The 23,588-nt window shown below is 38.4% G+C and overlaps 1 protein-coding gene across 24 annotated transcripts in view; it reads right to left on the bottom strand.

Annotated features, from left to right (window-relative positions):
• Positions 1-23,588, bottom strand: part of RIMS2 (regulating synaptic membrane exocytosis 2) — a 349,417-nt gene that overhangs the window by 159,706 nt on the left and 166,123 nt on the right. For 12 of the 24 annotated variants that reach the window (XM_081204289.1, XM_081204295.1, XM_081204286.1 and 9 more), the window contains 6 exons: positions 17,744-17,808; positions 15,951-16,070; positions 14,353-14,452; positions 13,115-13,238; positions 11,593-11,639; positions 10,186-10,298 (listed from right to left, as the gene is read on the bottom strand). In XM_081204289.1, the coding sequence (XP_081060415.1) occupies positions 10,186-10,298; positions 11,593-11,639; positions 13,115-13,238; positions 14,353-14,452; positions 15,951-16,070; positions 17,744-17,808 (569 nt within the window). Of the gene's footprint in view, positions 1-1,687; positions 1,736-10,185; positions 10,299-11,592; positions 11,640-13,114; positions 13,239-14,352; positions 14,453-15,950; positions 16,071-17,420; positions 17,630-17,743; positions 17,809-23,588 lie in introns of all 24 variants that reach the window. The other 12 variants (XM_081204271.1, XM_081204281.1, XM_081204290.1 and 9 more) reach the window with 3 other exon arrangements.

Genomic DNA, 23,588 nt, shown 5'->3' with positions numbered 1-23,588 from the left:
AATGCTAATTCACTTAGATATACCTTTAAATGTAGCAATAATTTTAGGAAGTTATAATCAACTAAGAGCGTTTACATTTGTAGAAAATCAAGAAAATGCTGTATTGGTTTCTTGATTTCTATTTCAATGCAGATAGGATATCCATACTGCTTAGATGTAGTCTGATTTGAACAATATTGTCAATACTGGCTAGATAATACATGGAAGGGAGAAATCTAATGATGTCCACCCAATTGAGCAAAAGACTTCTCATTACACAATGGGACTTCCTCTCCTTGCTAACAAAATCTGCTTTGGGGGTTGTCTCAATTCTCTGGAGCAGATTTTTTAGGTGAGGGGTGCAGTCGGAGGAAAGGGAGGGGAAGTGCCATTGAGCAAGTGGAAATCTACTCATGCAACACTAGATATCACCCATTATTTTTTAAGATTATTTTCCTTTGATCGGGATTTTAGTTAGGGAGGAGGAGCTTGCAGGAGCTGAACTGGAACAGTTGTCCGAATACATCTTGATTAAGATATAGCTTAGCATTCCCCCCTACTGTCCACCCAGCACAAATTAACAAAAACTCTGTTATGAAAATGTTTGCAAAAACATGCCCTTATTTTTATTCTGAAATAATAATTTTGCATTTTAGTGACTTAATAAATTCTGAGAACGTTATGAGGCTTAATGCTAGCCAAAGAATTGAGAACGCATTAGGATTTGCATGTAGACTTGACTCTCTGTCTCTCATTAAGTTCTCTGTGGCCTGTTTCTTGTAGTTATTTTTTAAAATAATAAGTGCTTTCCTTTCTAAACAATAACAAAAACTATAATTCATGTAACTCTGAACTTTCCATTTTTATATTTTCTTAAGCAGTGAAAGAGCATGAAAAGAATAAGCTTATACAGCATTTATACAAATGATGAGCATTTCCACAAAAATATTTTATAACAAAAGCAGGTAATGTTCTCTAAACAAAAAATATAAATAAAATGGTAAGCATGCAGCAAAACAAGATCAGCATTATGACATTCTTACAACCTACAGTTGGGTTAATCTACAGTACCTTAAGGGATTCCTAATGAAAAAAGGCAAACAACTTGTACCCAAATAAGATCAGAACTAGTCATCCCTAGTAGTCATGGGAAATTGTTTTGTAATCATTATTGTTTTTAATATTTCAACTAATGTGTCAAAACGCAAGGTACACATTCCTTAGACAAGGTACAAATTTATTTGCCCGTCTTCTGCTCAGGGAACTACTGTCATTTGGAAAATGCAAAAAAGGAAATTTTGTAATGAAAATGTGTGATTTAAAGAGACACCAACCTTGATACAATGAGGCCAAACATCCAAAGCATAAGATCAACTAATTCTAGCTGAAGGTATGTATTTATGCAACACACAGTTATTATCATTGCTGAAATCTGTGCTTGTTTAATTAGATATAGAAAAAAAGTAAAACTAAAAACTAGTTGTCTCTTTAAATTTTAGTTTAGTACAGTATTCTAATCACCATGCAGTTTCAAGCTGCTCACAAGACAATATGAAATTTGTTTATATGGTTTGAAGCAACACATTAAAATTAAAATGGGAAAATGGATCAAACTGTGACATTTCCCTACTATGCATTTTCCAAGTCAAACAAAACGTAGGAGAGGGAAACACAACTTTAGTTTCTGTCAGGCAGATGAAGCCTTTACCTGAACCCTAGGAACAAAAGGCGCTGTTCTTCTACTAAGGCTTTGGCTCTGGTAAGCAAAATTAAAGAAAAAGCAATAAAACAAAACCAAAAAGACAACACGCTGGAAACTAAAAGACCAAAAGTAAAACAAGGACACACAACTTTAATAAAACACTGCTTTACACCACAAACATGTTTATCTAACGAGAACTGTTAAATATGCAGTGCATAAATTAAATCTGCAATTGCATTATTAAAAAACTAAAATTTATGTATGTTCCTCCACCAATCATACTTTCAACTCAATAAGAAATAACACAACCTGTTTCACATAGTGAGTGGCTTGCGTTAAAAGCTGCCTTATTTAGAAGAGGGAGACATTTGTCTGTGTGCAATGTTGGTTATAGTAAGTTAAGACAGTGGTGGAAACCTGTGTTCCCTCCAGATGTTGTTGGACTCTCATCAGCCACTGGCAGCATAGCTAGCAGTCAAGGATACAACAACATCTGGTGGATCACAGGTTCCCCACCATTAACTTAAGGTATAAAAAACTAAGGTTACAATCCTATACACACTCATCTGGGAGTAATTCCCATTGGACCAATGGGACTTAGTTCTGAGTAGACATGCTCAGGATCGCACTATAAGAAACACTGAGTAGAATTTAACATGCCACAATTACAAATATTCCACCTGCCCCAGCATATCTGCTTGCCAGACATAATGACTCCCCCTCTTCCCCGATGCTGTTCTGGGGGTTCTCTCAACCCCCCAAGGCAATTTCAGGGGCCGCAGAAGGATGGAATGAGGGGAAGCCCTCTTACACAAGCAGAAGCTCTTGCACAGGGCTCGTTGGTGAATCCGCCCATAATAACCAGTATAAAATGATGTAACAGAGACATAGATGCAATTCATTAGCAGATCCAAGACCAAATATTTCATAATTTCTCAACAACTTTTTCTTTATAGTTTCAATCAATGGTAATAGGGGGAAAACTGTGTTTGTTGTGAGCACTTAGCATTTCTAAAATAAAGCTATACTACTCCAAGCTTATCATAATTAGGGGCAAAGCACAGCTAAGGTTAAGATCTTCAATGTCTGAAGAAGTAACATAAGACTACTCCTGAGATTATACAGAATGCATTTTCTCTAGCACTGAGCAACCACAGATTGCATGGATTTTAAAACCAGGGTTTCCCTGCATCTTGAGCTTTAAAATAAACCAATGCTAAAGTGGAAAGTGACAATATAGATATCTGGCACAAACTGGTTGAAAAGAAAATAATACAATAGTGGTAAATATAGCTGTGAATATATACTCTTAGAAAATATGCTGCATTTCACAGGAGAGAGCATAACAATATTTAATTTTTTAAAAAAATAAAGTTTACAAGTTGAGTCAGCATTGTGGGGACAAACAGAAAAGCAAGCACTGTTAGGGTGCTTCCAGGCGAGTTTACAGCAGAATCAGTGCCACTCATGCACACTTTTTTGCACCATCCACACAACATTATCATGCTCAAAATGCCAGTCTGTACTTTTATTGGTTAAATCCAGATTTACCCATTTGATACAAAATCTAATGACTAAAAATAACCTGTTACACACCCCCAGTCATTGCTGGTATAGCTAGCCCATTTTTAATGGGCAGTTTGTCACCTATGTGGAAATGTTCTGGTGTGTGACCTCTAACACCACATCCTTACTTTCATTTGCTTCTTGCCTGAGCAACAGCTGGCCATTTTGTTTACAGTTGACCAAAGGATATCAGGAGCACGTGAGCCTCTATGTGTTATGTCAAAAGTATGGACCCCTCTGCTGTCGTTGCAGTTTCCCCACTTCCCATCCACAGCGTTGGGAGGCAGCCAAGCCAATATTTAGCTGCTCAACCACAAGTGGGGGCAGTGTAGGTCAATGGTTGCATGTTTCACAGGCAAAATGACCCTAGCATCTCCCAGTAAAATGTTGTGGTCAGTACAACTGGGAAATGTTTTATTTTACTTAAAGCATTTATATTTTGCTCTTCATTTTCCAAAATCCCTAGGATGCCCTACAATAAAAGTGTAAAAGGCAATACAGAGTGCATATATTATGGGGAATAGAATGGAATGGAACGGAATGGAATGAAATAGAATGGAATAGAATGGAATAGAATAAACTGGGTGGTTAATGTGCAGAATCAGCAATTATGCTCATTCACTGGGCCCCTGAAGAGTGTGCACATAATCTGTCTGCAAGGAGGGAATTCCACACATTTCCAAGTCAATGTGCACCTATCAACTGGCTCATAGTGGTTCTGGTCCTTGCACTCCAAGGAAGTGCTTCTTTCGGAGCAGCCCATGACTTGCTGCCTCCTTCATGGCAGGTGGGCATGTCTCTTTCCACAATGAGGCACTCACTACTTGTGGAGGCTGCACCATTCCTTGTCCACAGCCTTGGGCCGCAGCAACTGACATTCATCTGTACCTAAAGACTAGATGGTACACTTGAAACAACCAGGCACCTCAAAGCAATTTGCTCAACAAGACCCAAACAGGGGCCACTTCCCTGCTATCTCTGCTACAGAGTAGGCTTGACAATGGGCTCAATCCTGCAGCAACCAGTATTGTGGTTATGCTGTTGCTGCCCCCACAAGCACTCCCAGGTGTGGGTGAGGGGCAGGGGCTGGATATGAGAGGCTCTCTCTGGTTCTTTGGTGGGGGTGCAGGGGAGGCTTTGGGGAGGCACTGCAGTCAGAATAGCAATTAATATAATGGTTCAGAAGTCAGAGTGTTTACCCTCATGGGCTCATCATGTACAAGAACAACCCATCTGCAAGATAACACTCCCATGGGAAGCATCCTTATTCCCAAAATAATATCAGGACTGTACTTCTAACTCAATTAAATGCTTCCTAATTCATCTCCTTTTGCCCTCTGCCTGACCAGAAAAACTGGTTTCGATTTAAGCTTCCTTCTTGGATGCAGATGATGATGGTTCCTATTTAAATTTGTATACCACACTTTATCTGAAGATCACAGGGCAGTTCACAACACTCAAGATACATTGCAGATCTCGCTAATAAAGGTTGTTTTGCTACACTTGCTAATTAGTTGTCCTTCAAAATGTGCCATATCAACATCAAAAAGAAGAATCAGCGTATATTGAGTATATTTGAGGACTGTTAGTCTATTTACATAGCCTGTGTGTATGGATAAACCCCAAAGTAATTTAGTTGCACTAACAGAGAAACAAACATGCTTTGAACTGGTTTAAAGTTTCATTACACTCAAGAATGCATAAATGTTGTGAAGTAAATAATAAAATACATGACCAAATGGATTTTACATTTTGTTGTAAAATGCATACGCTGGTAAATAAACTGTACAAAAGTATCCTGAATAGGATTAGCTCTAGTCCTAATCAGAGCCCCATCTGAATTCTTTTTGACTTCATGATAAGGCAAATATTTTTCATAAGTATTGCTTATGCTAGCAAACCAACAATACATTTCTGTCCATTTCTTGGAGATCAGTATATTGCTAGTAGCTCTTCTGACATTACAGAGCAGTTATATAATTTTAAATCATTATGAATATTTTCTTCTTTACTGATTGCTTTTCCTCACACTTCTGCAAATATTCAAAATGAGCCAATGCATTCAATAAATAAATAAATAAATAGGTAAGAATAAGTATTTGAATCTAATCAACTAATTAAACAATATAATCCCTTCAAACCACAATAATCATCACCACAACACCAGCATCTCAAGTTTAATCCTGGTCACTGAAAGTTTGCCTTTTGAAAAATGTCATGAAGAAATTCCACAATTATGGACAGGATTTCATACAATAGTACACAATTGGCTCAGTTTTAGGAGGCTATGACAGTAGAACAGAGCGCAGAATTGCTCTATTAAGTGTGTATATAGCTGAAGCAATGTCAGCTTTTAAAAACAAAACCAGAGGTGTACATTTCTTCCAGGAGACTACAGTAATGTGCTTCCAGATAAGCACTTCACAGTTAGGAAGTCATCACATACTGTGTTCACTACAATTTCTGAACAGTTTTAAAAGTCAGTGCCAAGTAGAACAATAGTCTAATCCCCAAGGTTACAGAAAGCTGCCTTATCAGACTGAATTAGTGAAAAGCACCCTTTGCCAATATTGTAGTTTCAATTATCATGAGATATCCAGGAGTATGCAAAGCAATAATACAAGCCCAGATAATAAGAAATCAAAATATGAGTATTTCTATCATTCCTGTGTTTCTGGCTTTAGTTTCTATTAAGCTTATCTACATGAACCCCCGCCCCGCTCCTTATTCCTCAGATTTTTGATGGCTACCAATGGGTGACAAAGTTGTCAGTCATTATAGATGAACAGCATATGTGTCAAAGAACCACTTGGTGCTAAACGATTGTCTATCCACCATCTGTGTTTTCAGGTTGAGCCATCATAACATAATTGCTCTACACATGTGTTGGTAATTTAACTGTTACTGTTATTTAAAACTTTGTTTATACATCTCCCTTGCAAGGTTCTTAATGATGGCCTACAGCAAGTTTTTGCCTGAACCACAAGGAAGGAAGAGGGAATCCAGTGACTCAGTTGTACTCGAGGGAACAGTGACAGTTCATTTGTGGTTCCTGAATACAACTACAGCATATGGGCCAGATGAAAAAGAATGCAGAGTTGTGAGTCATCTAAATATTGACTCCACTTCAATATTATGCAAGATTTCCCCAGCTGAACAGTAGGATGAGCAAGATGGACTCCTGCAGTACTTCATACGGCAAATTCTTCTGAAGAGATGAGCAACCACCCACTGCAACCTTTTGAGGCATTTCTGCTAGGGCCGACTCGAACTAATCATTTAATGAAAACCACTTAGCAGGTCTTGACATCAAGATGTTGATATTTCAACATCAGGGCAAAAATCCTAGACCAAGGCCACAACTAATTTCAGTCTGCGGTGCACCCAAACCTACAGCAGAAGACAAACCAACAGTATCGGTAAGGCCACTTCCCCAGAATAAAAACTGATTCCAATAAGTTTTATTCAGTGTGAGCTAGAGGCGCGCCAAAGGCACTTTAGAATGTTCTTTGGTATAGAACAGGGACTTGGGGAATGAAAGATTTTACAAAACTGTGCTCGCAATTTTGCTACCCCTGCTGCCTGTTCATATGGTCCTAACAGTAGAGGTTACTCTTCCCATTGTTGGATCCTGGCAGAAGTTATATTTTGCTCCGTTGGGTGTTGTTTTATTCAACATTTCTGTCATAAGATATCAGAATGAGGGTAGGAATCACTGCCTTCTGTTCCTGCACTCACTCTGATTTGGCTTCATGACGATGCCATGCAGAATCTGGACTTGCTCTGAAATGCTGTAGATTCCATATAAAACTCAGTCAAGTTAATGGTTTTATACCACTTCAGCTCATTTCAATTAGATATTGCAGAAAAAAATGCTCCTTGATTTTTAACTTTCTTCTTGAAACAGCTAGTCTTTATAAAACAAAGGGCATGATCAGCTAAAACTAAGTATTGGGAGTATTATGCATTTGTTTCAATTTCTCCTGATGAAATAAATAGGTCTTAGAAGTGTATAAATAAAGCTGGTTGGAACATACACTTTTTATCTTTCCAAAAACATATTCTGTCAGATGGATTATAATGAATTAAAGACAATTTGTGGGATACACATGCTAAGAGAAACTTAAAAACAGACATCAAGTTTGGTCTTTAGTGACCAAATTAATGGTTGTTTGAAGAAAAAGTGTTAGGGACACCTGAAAATCACTACACTGCCTAATGGGTGGGATACTTTCACGATGAAATGCTCTTGCACTGGCAGCCCAAAAGATACGACAACATAGCAAATTAACACTGGCTGTAGTGACAGATGGTACTACAGCTAGTGGAACCCCTGCAACAGGGGTGGGGAACTTTTTCAACACAGCAGGCCAAGATCGTATCACCACAAGCCCCACAAGCCATGTTTGCCAGGAGTGCATGGCCATCCACCTGTCCATTACCTGACATCATAAACACGTCAGGTGACAAAAATGCTACTGAAACAGCTTAGAAATGCTGTGCAGGCAAAGTGCAGGCCACTTTACCTGACTCCCACCTGATGTCACACAGGATGACATAACAGGGCAGATGGGTGTGGCTGGGGGGGAGAGAAAGAATCTCAGCGGAATTGGGGGCATGATGGAGGAAAAGCAAAGTTTAGTCCAGATACTATGCTCAGGTGAAGGTCTGGTGCAAGCCCCAGCAATGAAGCCCCAGTTATACCTGCACAAAAGGTGATACAAAACACTCACACTAAAGTCAGTGTGGAGGCCCAGATGACTCTCCTACCACCTCTCCCACTGTCCTCAAAGTCACAATGGGTAAATAGGATTTTAAGTGAATCAGCAGCAACTCATGGCACACCAGCTGATCACCCCCCAGCTAGGGATCACATATCAAGAAGCATGGACTAGTGTTATATTAAATTTTCCATGTTTAGAAAATTATAAGCACAGAAGGGGAAACCTAGTGATGGAACACATTGTACAAAAATGGGATCACTCTAACAAGAAGTCAGCAGCCAGACAAAACATATATTGTAAATGAATCACACTAATAGTTAACAGGTACTAAACGTATCGAAATAATTTAGAGATAAACGCCAACAAAGAACCTCAGCCCTACTTTTGCAAACTGTACTGAAAAGACAAGGCACCCAACACTGATAAGCAAGAGAAGGAGGATCACTAGTGAGAGAAACTATGCAAAACAGCATGACTTCTACACACCCTCCATCCATTATTTTCCTTGCGAAAAAACACATGAGTGTGTGCACTCAAATATCCATAACTCACCCATTTTGGGAACTGAAATACAACTATCCTTCAAAATCTGAACTTTTCCAAAATTTGTATTGTACTTCTCTAACCAACATGTACAAAAATGCATATGTTAGGTAAAGGTGTGCAGAACATGCATACATTAGTTAAAATAAACAAAAATGCATTATTTGGGGGGAAGTTCCTTTAAAAATCTATTTATTAGCCAAAACTGCATTAAAAATGTGTGTACAGGAGAAAATCACACTAAGATGCTGCCAAATTTTCATGAGGATTTTTAAAAATCAATGATAACAAATTGCTGCAGAGAGACTTGAATTTAAGACTGAAAAATGAGAAACCAAGAGAAACAAACATTTGCAGATTTGTCTATCCCAGGGGATAAAAATGGACGTGAACAATAGTCTACTGTTTCCTAATGTAAGGTAAGTGCAGCTTCTCCCTCCAGAGAATTAGGTATTGTTCATGTTTTTACAATCTGAGTCCTATGTCTATTGAGGACTACAATCCATCATGTCAGACCAAAGGGAAAAGTAAGCTATGCTACTACAAGCTACTTCCAAGAGAAATCAGAGTCCTTGTTCTCGTTCTGTCACAGTAAAACTCTAGTGGTTTCAATATAAGCAGTGTGGGAAAACACATGGGAAATTATTACTATTATTATTATTGAACAAGAAAATCTCAGTCCCTGCCAAAGTTTCCCATTCTTCAGCAAATCCCAATGTTATTTGTCAGAACAAGTTCCCGGTAGACTGCACATCCTGCTGCCAAAGAAATTGCCTTCCAATTTCCCTATATTTTGTGTATTCTCTTGACATAAATACATTCTGTATTCATTCTCTACCTACTACCACTTAAACATCAGCTCTTCCGAAATTGCTGATCATCATGCTCACACTTTTCAAACTAATATCACTCATTAATATTATGAATTGTTTTACTGGAAGCACTGGTGTAGATTTCAAATGTACACACTTTTGAAAATCATTTTCGCGCTTCCAAGGAAAAAGAATAGGTTCACAGTCGCCAAAATGCTTTGTTCTCTGTGTGAAATCTTGTGCCACAGTGATAATTAGTAGAATGAATATGATCAAGAACTAGCTCAGGAAGGGGTTGTGGAAGCTTGTGCTTCAGTTCTTTCAAATTATTTAAGACATGAATAATTTTTCAGTCCCATACATGGGACTCTACATTTTCCTTGAATATGTTTTATAGAATCTGTTATGAATAGCTGTAGCCAACTGTGCACATTCATGATTTACATATGGAAATGAAAAATATAATTCTACAAACTGAAAATATTAGATATAAATATCCTGAATACAGGAGGAGATTGTAATTACAGGCAATTACAGGCAACTCCGATTTTGAATATATTTGATGCATGCACAACTGTGCACCATGTTCAGCACCAGAAGAGGGTGGAACAGGGCCAGGAACAAAACAGGGTGGGGTGGCCTTACGCATGCTCCACCAATGCACACAATGGCTTGGAACATAACCCCCGCGTAAATGGGGGTTGCCTGTAATTCATGTTGAGAAATAGCTGAATAAAAGAATTAAGGGAATTAAGGGTAGTAACAACTTCAGTATATAGTTACCTGGCATTTTCCATTAACAATACTTTATTACAAGCAACAAAGTAAATAAGAACAAACTGAACAAATGTTTACATACTGAAAGTTGTCCAGATAAGAACTGTGGAACATCCCTCAACATGCCTGGACTCATGGGAGAAGTGACTGAAATAGAAGGCCGGTCCATTTTTTGAGATTCAAACGAACTAGAACCTGAAAGTATAATTTATTTTACTTTATTAAACATATTCTGATTATATAAACATTAAGAGAAGGATCATTTTAACAAAAATACACGAATACACAGTGTGTTGAAAAGATAACAGATAATCTTAAAACTTGATTTAATCTCTAAATATGAACATGATGAACGAAACAATGGGTATAATTTAGCCAAAGCTAAGCACTTAAAGATCCATTATATTAATGGAATCTTAAACATATGCTTGAATCATTGGGATCGGATCAAAGTCAAATGCTCTGTATCTTGAGGACTGCAGCTCAATTGCTATCACCTATATTAAAAACACTGCAAAACAAGAACTTGTTTTTGAATATTTGGGTTTGGCAGGATAAAGTCTCCTCAAATAAATTGTTTGCTTGTTATATTATTTTTAGAGTAAGTCAAGGAAATAACATTTTTCATCTTGAAAAAAATATTTTTGGTTACAAACTTTATTTCTCCAGTAAGAAGATGCTATAGGGGTCTTAAAATCATTATGGTTTTTACATCCAACAATAAATTAATGGCTGATACAATTAATTATGGGTTGCATCCAACGTTGTACAACTGGAAGTCCGATCATGCCTCCAGATGGTCAGGGGAACGAAACGAGCATTGTGGGCTATATCTTCCGGGGTTGGAGTGGGAGGGAATTCAATCCAAATGGTGTGGAAGAATCTGCCCTATTTGGGATGATTCCCCCAACCAACACTAAAGTGAAGAAGAAAACAGCATCTCAATCTTACACAGCTGTGCAGATGAATCTGCCAAAACTTAAGGTTTTGAGCTGTCACTCCGACGTTGCTGTTGGCATGCTCTATTCTTGATACCTGGCATATACCAAAACATTAATAAGATCCGTAAAGGCCAAATATTCAATTACTTTAAAATATTTGTATGGTGTAGTATTTTCTCTAAAATATAAAAATACTGATTTTAAATATTGAACATAATGAAATGCATTTTATTTAATAAGGCTGCAGCACACAGCATTAACAAAAAAGCAGGAAATTGAAGTTAGGATTGACGTCAATCCTATTTTTACCCACTAGGTTGTTCTTCCCTTTTTAATAAAGAGAAGAGTGAATTTATAAAAGAATGCCAACCCTAGCATTAGATTTCCTGACTTCTGATAGTTTATTATTGAAGAATGATAGAAAACATAGATAAGACACATAGAAGAGCGATACCTATACAGATACAGACAAAGAGGCAAAATTTAGAATGAACACAAACATCTTTTCAATTTCCAGCTTGCGTTCAATCCAGAAAAATGAAACTTACTGGACTCCAACTGTGCATGCGTACTGTCAGGTATTCTGGGAATATCTCTGCAATTATGAAAAACAAATCATGTTTATACTTTATCTATGTCCTATAGGGTTACTTAGCACAAAACAATATGGAACTTGAAGATAGAATATTACACTGCAAAATCACAGAAAATATACTGTTGCTTTTTCTATAAATATATAAATATTTCCATAGATGTACAGATGTAGTTGTAAGTGTGATAGAGATAGTTGTATAACATAAAAACTAACAAGAGTATCTTGGAATGTTATTTATTTATTTATTGTCTACCCTTCACAAGCAGATGCCATGGTAAACTACAATAATTTAAAATTCAAAACAGTCAAAATGAATTACAGTCACAAGAATAATGTACAACTGATGAACATGTCAACAAAACATGTCAACATGTCAACAAAACGCACTGAAAGTGATCCCAGCAAACCATCTAAGTTGGATATTTTCTAACAATGGCATCCAAATCAGATCAGAAGTGAGAAGCATTTTTTGTTCCGGTAAACCAAACCACCTCTCACCTCTTCAGCTCTCTCTACAGCCATATGGAATGATACACACACACACACACACACACACACACACACACACTGTGCACAAATTCTATTCATTTCAATAAGACGCAACTCTGCTTAGATTTTATTTATTGACTTAGTTCCATAAAGAATTACATCTAGAGTTATTTAGCTTTTGAATGTGACTCCCTAGCTCTGCAATTTGAAGGGTCTGGTTTACATGTAACAACAAGAAACTATGGTTTCATTAAGAGAACAAGCTTATAAAAGATTCTTGCCTACATCTTTCCAATCCCCTCTGGTGAACAAAGCAGGATATCAAACCATGGTTTCCAGTCTGCTTGGGGCTTTCAGAATGCTCCCTGTTGTTGCCACTGCCACCAGACCAGGGGAAGGGGAAGAAGGCGGGATGGTGGCCCAGGCAGATGGCACAAGGGAGCAGACTGGTGGAGCAGGCAGGCAGGCAGTTCAGGCCAACCTTCCTACACTCCCACTATTGTAATTGTTGTTGTTGCTGCCACTGTTGTGGGGATGGGAATGAAGAGGATAAAGACTTTTGTCCTTCCCTGTTGTTCCCTTTATTCCCCTCCTCCTACCAATGGTAGAAGGACAGGGGGTTGGGGGAGCTGTGAGGAGATGAGGAGCAAGGTATAAAAGAAAGGGAGGTGGTTGGCAATGGGCTGGTGTGGTGGCAGGAAGTGGCTGCTGGTAGGCAGTCTCAGCAAGAAACACGAGCTCTAATCTATAGCTTTAGGCTTACAAATGAATCAAACGAGGGACTATTTGCTTTTTAAACTTAAACCAAAAGGGGGAATTTGGGTTTGAATTCCAAGAGCTTATTCTTAGGAAAATCATTAAACTCATCTGTGAGTTTAAACTCATGTGGGAATAACTAGTGGGATGAGAAATTGATTTTATTTATTTTTTAATTTTGTCATGCCTGTGTATATTCTAAACAATTCATGAAGGGAACCTGTACTTACCCAATTGGCCTTGAAACTACAAGTTCCACTTGTGGCTCTGGTTTGGATTCTAGAATGATGTTGTACACTTCTTCAAATGTGGCTCCTTGTAAAAGCCTTCCATTCCATTCTAACACTTCATCACCTGCAATGGTAGCCATAAGAGTTTGTTTCAGAAGGAAAACTTGACTGTAGGTTGTGTTCTTGAATTGCTCACGTTTGACTCTTTTTTAATCTAGAAAAGGTTTTTTAAAGTTACGTATCAGCCCTAACATTAACTAATAATACAGAAATATAATTCAACCCAAATATGAATTCCTTCTAAGAGAATATATTATTCTACAGGAAAATGTCTGTGAAGAAACACAGTTTTCCTATTGATGTAAATTAACAGAATAGCCTCAAAATAGAACAGCTGCTCCATTGGTTCCCTTTGTATTGTTCACCTTCTCTTATATTCTACATAATAATCCAACTGAATTTGAAGGCATCCATTTCTAGATTTTTCAAAAATGAACACACTGAGATAATAAGCCATCTGCATGTTAAACAGAGATGTAACAATCCTGTACCTGTGGGTAAGACCATCAAGTTGGGAGCATAGTTTAAGCAAGCTCCACTTTAGGCTGAGAACTAGAAACAGTATGTATGCTATCTTCAAACAAAGGAAAAACTGTAATTGGGTCCCCCTAACAAAAGAGCGGGAATCCTTGGCATATGACTTACATGGTCTATATATGAAGTACTTTCAATCTGTTTTAGTATTTTGACTTTTGTAATAAAAAAGGGTTGTTAAAGTAGAGTTGTAATGTTTTCTTGATTTTCTTGCTTTATCTTTTGTAAACCACTATGAGGGGTTTTTTTAAAACAATCAAGCAGTATGTAAATTTTATGAAATTAAATAAATAAATAATATTACATCCCTGGGGGAAAGAAAGCAACAGAATAGAAATTGGTATAAATTAACATAATAAAAAATGTAAGTAAGCTATGCCACAGAAGCAGAATAACTCAAAGAATGGATAATCTCAGCTCTTCCAAAGGAATATAAGGTTTGATTTTTAAAAAAAAAATGTTTAAAATACAACCACAACTTTTAACCCTCAAATAAAATATAAGAATTAGAATAGCTGAAGAGATTAACAGTGTTCTCAACAGCATAGAAGTAAATCACTGCATTTAAATCACACAATGCACCAAAAAACAATCATTATTGACACTGTCCAGTTACATAATTCAGCTGAATGTTCCTCTCATACCTGGCCTAAGGTGTCCCACTGTATCAGCTAAACTTCCTTTTTTTACTTTGGTGATAAATGCACATAGCCGACCTGATTCAGTCATTTTTCCTCCTACAACCTGTTTGGAAGAAAGAGTGAGGGTAGGGGACACAGTAATTATTCATTCACTCAATTTCTAACCCATTCTTCCTCTCAAATGAGCCCTGCAAAGCAAAACACTTTTATAAAAAATTTAACGCATTTTAAAAATGTGAAAAAACATTAAAACAATCAAATATATTCACTGCTAAGAATTTCAAAAAATAACTCCAAGTGCCCTAACTCACAACCCTCTAAGTTCTTCTAAAAACACACTATGGTCAATTGTATAGAATGTCACTAAAGGGAACCAACAGGTTACAGCCCACCTTCTTTCTCCTAATAAAGGTAATCAAAAGGCTGTTTTGGTGCTAAAACTGAGTCTGAAACCAGACCTATTTCCACCAGGTGCCTGCCCGCAGCTGCCCGGCTCCTACACTCTTGATAACCCAGGAAAGGCTGCACCCTGACTCTTGAAAGACAGTGGGCATAACTGCCTTAAAGAGTAGGAAGGAACTCTTCAGGCCCGACGGAGTGCACCTCACAACTATGGGTAACGAGCAATGGTTGGCATGGCCTTTTGGAATGGCTGTCAGACTATGAGGGGCCTTTTCAGGTGTAAGTAGTCTTGAAGGCAAGACTGCGATTTTGTGGTCTCAGGTGGCGGTTTCAGGCCTTGGGCAGAATCCTTTAGTCTATCTTCTCTAAATGGGGAGGGGGTGAAGCGGTAGCCCATGCCCCCCCCCCGCGGCTGCGATCCCAGGGTTCCCTGTTAAAGGGGTTGTTTTGAGGGGAGTCATTGGCCATACACCAATAGGTTGTCAGTGGTTTCCCCTGCGTTGCAGCAAAATGGGGAGCGGGCTTTCTGCTTAAACATACGTTTTCCAAAGTCAGCCCAATCCCCACACATTTTGGATAACCTTGTTGTTCCCCAGATCCCCGGCTGGGGACTGGGAGGGATAAACGCCCAATGCCTAAGCCTACATCTGAATCTTTAATAAAGTTGTGGCCAATTTTAATCCCATAACCCGTTGTCATGAGTCATTATTCCACTAGGGAGTCACCTGGGGTTGGGGGGTTCCTCCGCCTGTTCACACAAAGAGTGAGGTGTTATATCTATCCCCTCCTACTTGATTCTTCCAGCCATGATGAGTAGGGATCAAGAGGGCACATAGTTAGCCTCGTTGCTGCAAGTGTCATGTCCATGTTCTCAAGCAGCAACAACTCAATCTGACCCCACAAGCTATAAGAAGATCTGGACCTCCAATAGATCTGCATAAATTCTGGCATCAAGTTTGATATAGATCCAAGTGATTTTGCCCTCAAATTGCTTTGCATATCGCACACAGCAAGCTATTGGCTGAACTATTTTTAATAATACCAGATACCATAGTCATGCAATTTCATTGAAATTGATGTTGCCCAAGATTTTGGTAATGTATGAAAAGGTCTGTAAAATGTAGGTTTCTTGCATCAGAACTATACCTTTAACCACTAGGATTCAACTGATAAATATATTTAAAAGCTCAGTTACCAACCTTCAATCCAAGCATTGCTCCAGAATCTCTAGGCACACTTCCATCTTTTAGTCGCTTGTTTAACAAAATCCGACCAATTAAACGGTCTCCATCTTTGGATGGTTGCCAGGTTACAGGATGCTATAGTAATATAGTTAACAGAGAGGGAAATCAATAGAATTCAGTCTCTGAAAAAGTCTCAGTATCAACTTAATTCCCATTTGCCAGTTTTAAGCATTGTGAAATGGCTATGATTACACCACTACTGGCTTTATATTTATATGTAAAGAATTGGAACTGATATCAACCTATTAGGTCATCCAGTTACTCCTTAAACATTTTACATGATTTAATTCCAAATGTGTCTACACCAAAGCTCTACGCTAAAGCAATTCATCAATTAAGACAAAACATTATGGATTAATCATCATGTTATTACTTTTCTAGATGTCACATTCCTTTTGTATCTATTCAAAATATTATATTTAAGCTACAGTATGGATTATGGATTAAATCTTAATTAGAGGGATTGAATTATAATTTAATTCAACTAAGATAGTCCAAAAGTGTTTCATTACATTTCTTTTATTTTATATTTTTGTTATACTGTATTTAACAGCCTAAATCTAGGCATCCTTACCTGAAATAATTCCCATCATAATTTTAGCAAAACTTGCTTCCAACTGCAGGTACCTAAGTTCACAGTCTAGTATCAATTTAAGTTTAAGAAATGCACAGTAATTTCATTATTAAATACTTCATTTACCACACACACTTTGCTTTATATTGTATGGTAACTTAAATATATATTTTAGCACCTTTGGTTTGTGTAATCATAGCAATTTTTCACAGCTGTGCATCAGTTTCATGCCCTCACACATGCAGAAATCAGCATGCACAAAAATTATCCCTCATTAAATTTAATAACACTAAAAAGCCTCAAATAAAAGGTGAAAACAACAACCAAAAACACAAAGCAGATGGCAAGGACAAATACTACCCCATGATGCACAAAAATGACATGGCAACAAAACAAATGAACAAACATGACACTGAAAGGGAAAAAAGAAAAACAACTTTTCTGTGTAAACTTATGTAATTTTGTCCCCACCCATTTTTTCCAACCTGGGAATTAAACTATTAATTTAATTTCAGCCCCAGGGGCATTTAGCAGTAATCAAACATGCCAATCCAGAGGAGATCTTATTTTTTAAAATCACTTTTCTGGTTTAAGGTGATGATCACCAAATACTATTATGTGACCATAAAAGTGATGTTTATTTTTAGTGCCTGAATAATGTTTTCTCCTTATGCTTCAAGATGTAGAAACAAGAGAGCAATCCAGTGTTTGTGGTTTTGTTTTTCTTTTCTGCACCTGAAGAAATGTTAGATTAGACCTGCCTTATTATTACTGATCTGGTTTAATGAGTGACAGAGAGCAAACAAAGACCAAATGAGCAGATTAAAATGCAGGCACCACAAAGCCAGTACCTTTTCACTATGGCTATGCTCCTCATTTAGAGTCGTGCTACTACAGGTGTCTACCCCAGAGTCTTTAATCTGAGGCTCAGACCATTCCAAGTCCTCTTCCAAAGAGTGGCCACCAAAATACACCATTTTCTTTTGTCTTTCAGATAAGGTGTTAGAGTCCGACAAAATTGCCTGCTCACTAGTTTTTCTTTTTCCCCTTTGACTGTCCCCTACAGGTGTGGGATAAAAAGGATACAAAAAAGAAAACATGCAGAGATGTAAATAAAACAAAGGAAACATGAAATGGTAAAGGAAACTGAATGGTAAGGCTCCACATGTCTCACCAAAGACATTGGGGATGCCTCACTGCTATGCCAAGACGTATGGTCCCAGTTGTAATCCATGTCTCCTGTGAGGATCAGACAGACAAGATAGTGCAGTAACGGAAAAGTGAAAGGACAGACAGATATAATAGACTTTGCATTTGTGTATCATCCTGCCTTTAGAGGTTTTGGCTCACTACGTATTTTCTAGAAAAAAGCAGAAATTCCAAAAATGAAGCTTATAAAGTGTGGAAGACAGTGAGCGAGAGTGTGCTTGCACATTATCTAGATACATGGCATGTCAACGTGAAAGATTTGGTGTTTCTAACATCACTTTACATCCCAAATTTCACAAACGTGTATGAGAATATTAGAAACATTATGAACGGGGACGACGACTTAGGGCTGATATCATAGAACATTGTAAGTTTTCCATTTATTTCAAAAGGGCTTACACCTAGGTGTATGTGCTTAGGATCAGGATATTTGGCTGTGCTCTTAGATCATTAAATTGGAAATAAGCTCCACTGAAATCGCTGGGATGTAGACAGTAGAATGAAACAGGCTGCTGCCAATATAGGTTCATGACACAATTGGTTAGCACAATGCTTATTTATTTTATTTACTGGTATATTAGTGACAAACCAATACAGCAACGCAGCTGTGTTAGGGTGGAACATTGGATTTTCTGCCACATACACAGCCCCACTAGAAGGTGTGGGGCAGTTTCTTTACCTATTTTGTTGCACCAGCACCAGGCTGGCACAGAATATCAGATTCCTCTCCCGGATAAGGTCCAGGCCTACTCTGTCCTCAAAATGTTCTGCCACAATTTTAGCAGGTGAATCAGGGGCCTTTGCTGTGGCCAAGCCCCATCACCTACAGAGCCAGCAGAGGAATATCTCCACCAAACCTAACCCCCAAAAGCAGTGTGGATAGATTAGTATTAGTCTGCCCTTCAGCGGAGATGTATATCAACTTTGTTAACACTGAACTAGAAAATAGCCTTAGAAGAAACTTTTTAAAAGTCATGTTCAAACTTTCCCCCCCCTAAGAGCAATAATATAATACTAAATATAAACAACTACAATGAGGGGTTTAGACATCTGCTTGGTTGAGAATGTGCTGTATAAAATATGGCTTCTAACACCTGACAGATTCACAGAAACTTTAGTTTATCAACAGTTACATTAGAATAAACGGCAAGTTTACAGCTTTCATGGTTGCCAAAGCAAACCCGAAAATAAGTAGACAGCTTTTGCAAATTTATTTAAATTATAATAATAGTGCCATGGTGGTAGGGCAAGTGGGCTCATGCAAGGAACTCTCTTTACTTTGTACAAGTCTTATTCTACTGTACACCCCACCCCATGTAAGCAAAATTACCTGCTTCAGTTCAGAAGACATGTATTTCAAATTTTGGTTAAAAACATCTTTCAGGTGATGCAACAAAAATTAGGCCATAAAATGTGCAATGAATCTTTCCAAAAGCCACATTTTAGTTTAGCAGTAGTGGAATTTAGGGACTTTTTAAAAGTACAGATATCTAAACCCCTTAACTATAACAATACATCTAAATAATGTAATGCTACGCTACATCCCACTATGCTGCCAAAATGTTTTCAAAATGTTGACATACCTGCCAAAAAATGATAGACTGTTAAGAAAGAGTACAAAATAATCCTAGAATTAAATTTTGTTAAACTGAACATCAGCATTCATATGCTAAATTATAAAAATTATAAAACTGTTTTTAATCTAGAACAATATTTTTTAAAAAACTATGTAAATATTATTTTATTGAGACAGTGACATAATTCAATGCATTCTTTCATGTTTTGTTCCTCTTCTCCTTCACCTCTTTGTATGGATGCAACAAGCTCTAAGTAACGGATGGGGATAAACATGTGGAGGGAGCTGGAACAAAGAGGGGGGAAATAGGAAGGAGCAGGAGACATTTTTAGACCTAGCACTTTGACAACAAAAACATCAAATTTTCTTGTATGTGTCAAAGGTCACTTCCCTCTGCAAAAGATCCAACATATTTTCTGCAGTGTTCAACAGGGCTATAACCCTGCATTCTAGGAGATTTAGCTGTTCAGGTACATTTGAGACCTGTAATAAAATGTAGTAAGCAGCGCTCCTGTTTGCAATTCCAGTCTGTGTAATACTCCTTTCCACCACCCACCATTCCTACCCACTCCATCACTTAGCCAACACTGCTGCTCCATTGCATTCACCACCATGCCCTACACCACCATGCCCTACACTTCTCAGAAATACAGAATGCTACTCTAAAGTGTGATTTCTGGGACATTATACCTTCTGAATTTAATTCAGTTCTAAAAATCCTGTGATGGTAGTCAGAGGTAAGAAAGGAAAGATTTTCACTTCCCCGTAAGTTCTATCCTCACCCCTAAACAATTTTCTGCTCTAACTTTAATGCTACAGGGAAAGCTTGAAGACACTGATGACAACTCAATAGTCTTCAATTCTTAATTGTGCACAGGATTGTGGTTATGTGGACTGAAAGTTGTGCAGAATTCACACACAGAGGATTCAGAGCAAGAACCTTAAAATTGGCAGTTCAAATATGCAACAAAGAAAAATGAAGAATAATTTGGCTTCAAAGATACAAGGCAATAAGGGTGAAGTTCTAACTAAAAGGGAAAAGACAACTTGAAACCCAGCCAGACAGGTAGGGTATAAATATAAATAATAAAATTATTATTATTAAAGAAAACTGCTTTATTGTGAATAAAATCATGTATTTGTATACATAGGACTAAACTAGGTGTGACACTAAATGCATCACTTGCAGTTACATTTTCTTTTTACACTAATAGAAAGCCTGAGAGCCCCCAATTTAATCAGGATCCTGTCACATGAGGAAAGGACCTTAATACTTTCCTCCATTTCCACAATCCTGGCAAAAATTGCCCCTCAGAGAACAGTAACTAAAAACCATGTTCTGCAGCCCTAACAAAAATCAGAGCCCCCACACCTTACACACACACACCCTTGCAGATGATGGATTTGGTGTCCTGTCCAGTTTAATTCAGAAACTTATTTTTAGCTAGTACAGAAGACAATCATCTGAAGATTACTGAACACAAATAATTGGTTGAATGGGGAATACCTGACTAGGCAGAAGTGCACAGATCTCAGGATTGTAGTTGATTTACAAGCTGAACATGAGTCAGCAAAGTGATACAGCTGCAAAAACAGGCTAATGTGATTTTAGACTGCATTAAATAGACCCATATTTTCCAAGTCAAAGAAGTACTGTAATAGTTACACTTTATTCAAGCACTAGTGAAACTTCATCTGAAATATTGTATTCATTTTCAGTTGTTGCACCTTAGCAAGGACATAGACAAATTGGAATGAGTTGAGAGGAAGGCAATGAAGATGGTCAGTAGAAAGAAAGAAACAAATGTTCGTTTGTGGATACGGCTCATGGTTAGTGAGAAAAGAGCTTAACCACAAATATGGGTTCAGACAACATGTTAAACCAAACCTTAGCTTAACTCAGGGTGGTGGACAAATAAAAAAGACCAGGGACAAACAAAGCAGCAGTGAGTTCCTCTTCAGGAACTTGCACATTCATGTGGTCCCAGTAAGCCACAATTTGGTTTACCATGTGAAGTTCATTGATTAAATAAAACTGAAAAAAGAAAACCTAATACTTTCTATAAAACTAGTTGTAAATCCCAAATATTTACAAATTTCTTAAAGGTATATATATATATTTAATTATCCTGCAGGGAAGCCTGAATAATAGGTACCAAACAATAATACCAGTGTCATTGACACATATGAGTTAATGGTCTGGTTCGCACACAACTCTAAACCATGGCTTATTAAATCATGCTTTGTTAATCCGAATCCTGTCTAGTAACTTAATTATGGTTTGTTTACTGTCAACAAACCACAATCTGAAGCCATGGTTATGAACAGTTCAGCTGGGTAAAAGCAAAGGATTTCATCAGACATCTAAAACACAGAATAGTAGGCACTAATCTAATCTAACCGCCGTAGAGACAGAGTTCCATAATGCTAGCGCAACCACAAAGAAGGCCTTGCTGCTGGTAACCACACACTGAATTGTGTGCAAACCAGTCTAATATGGCTGGATCTTGTTTATTTCATAACACAGACTTTCTAATTTACTAACCTTTTTCCATGAGTCTGACTAGAATGGATAGCATAAGAATTACAGCAGTTATACAAAATATTAGTCCACTCACATAAAGGTAACTGAATTATTTACTACAGTTGAAAATTAATTCATGTAGCTAACTTTATCATTATCAAAGACATTGTGGTTTCTCTGCTTCTGAAACATTTACTAAAGAAAAGGAATTCCATCTTTTTTCTGTTGTCAGCAAGGGGATGCATTATGCTTTCAATCTGCCCATCATTTAAAGGATTTACAAATTAGCAGACAGCAAAATTCCCTGTTCAGGTAGGAGAAGCTGAAGTCAAGCAACTAGCATGGATAGCAGTGGGGAAGGTCCCATTTATCCTTCCCTTATCCCCATCCAAACTCCCAAAATGGGAGTGATAAATTATCACTGATAACCCCTCACCTGGAAAAAATGCTAATACCAGCCAGCCATGCTTCTTCACAAATGTTTTGGTCAGGAGTGGAGGCCCAGAAGCAAACACTATTTCTACTGGTCAAAGATGTTCATAAGAAGATGGCAGGCAGCAGAAAAGCAGAAAGACTGCCTGGACTGCCCCAGAGCAATGACTTGTTCTGTTCAGACTGAGAAAGCAGTCAAGAATAAACTTCACTGATACCATGTGTAACCTGATTCCTGCAGGGATGAAAGCTCCAGCGCTATTCCCATCTCCTGCATTGATGTACCACAATTGTACTACAAAGGCTCTCCTCCCTGAAAGAGAGGGGAGTGGTTGTGGCCGGGAGCCCGAGCACCGCCCTGCAGGGGGCGTGCCCCCTGCCTCCAGCTCACCTGGCTGGCGCTCACGCCCCCCCCCGGTGGTCACCCAACCAGGTGCCACAGAGGGGGTGTGTTTAGCAGCCTTTTGCTGCAGCGACAGCCTCTCCCTAGCCTCACTCCGCTTCAGCGCGCAAAACTGTATGGCCATTGAAAGAACCAGGAAACTCGTAAATCGGGCGGTAGCCCGTTGTGTGCGCTTTATGGATGGCCGAGTCATTTACCATGACCGTATTCGGATCGGCGACCAAGCCTTATACCGGAATGACGGTGTCCACTTATCAGATTTGGGGAACGACATTTGGTTAGCTAGTGTCATCAAAAGCATCTGGGATTGGTTGCAGCTTTGAGGGTATTGGCGGCGAGCCTTGGGCTCGGGTGGCGGTTAGGCATTGGAATAATGTGTTGTGGTGTGTCGAAGTGCTAGGTGTGGCCATCGCCTATGCCTTCAATTTATAGGGGTATTCCGTTAAAGGAATCTGGTGGTCGTGTATTCTGTCCGATGCCTGCTTGGCGGGAGGCCATGGCACGACCCTCGGTGACAGCAGGGGTGAGTATAGTTGGATTAGCATCAACAGGCTCCACCTCCTGGTGAATAAACCCACTTGTTTCGATCCAATGCCTAAGCCAATACCTTTTCCATCGTTCGAGTTTCCTGGTTGTCGAGAAGAGGCATGCGTTGGGAGGAGCTTATGCCATTGCTATGGGAGAGAGTTGCCAAGTTCGGCCCTCCCGACATCATTGTGATTCATTCGGGCGAGAATGACCTCGCCAACAGAAGAAGCGTGGACTTGTTGTGGAGCATAAAAAGGGACTTGAATGCATTTGCAGCCTGCTGTCCCAGAACGACGGTGTTCTGGTCTTCCTTCCTGAAAAGAACTGTGTGGCATCAACCTTATATC

This window comes from Podarcis bocagei, assembly GCF_964188305.1.
Source record: "Podarcis bocagei genome assembly, chromosome: 8".
Lineage (NCBI taxonomy): Eukaryota > Metazoa > Chordata > Lepidosauria > Squamata > Lacertidae > Podarcis > Podarcis bocagei.
This window is presented reverse-complemented; position numbering and strand designations above follow the sequence as displayed.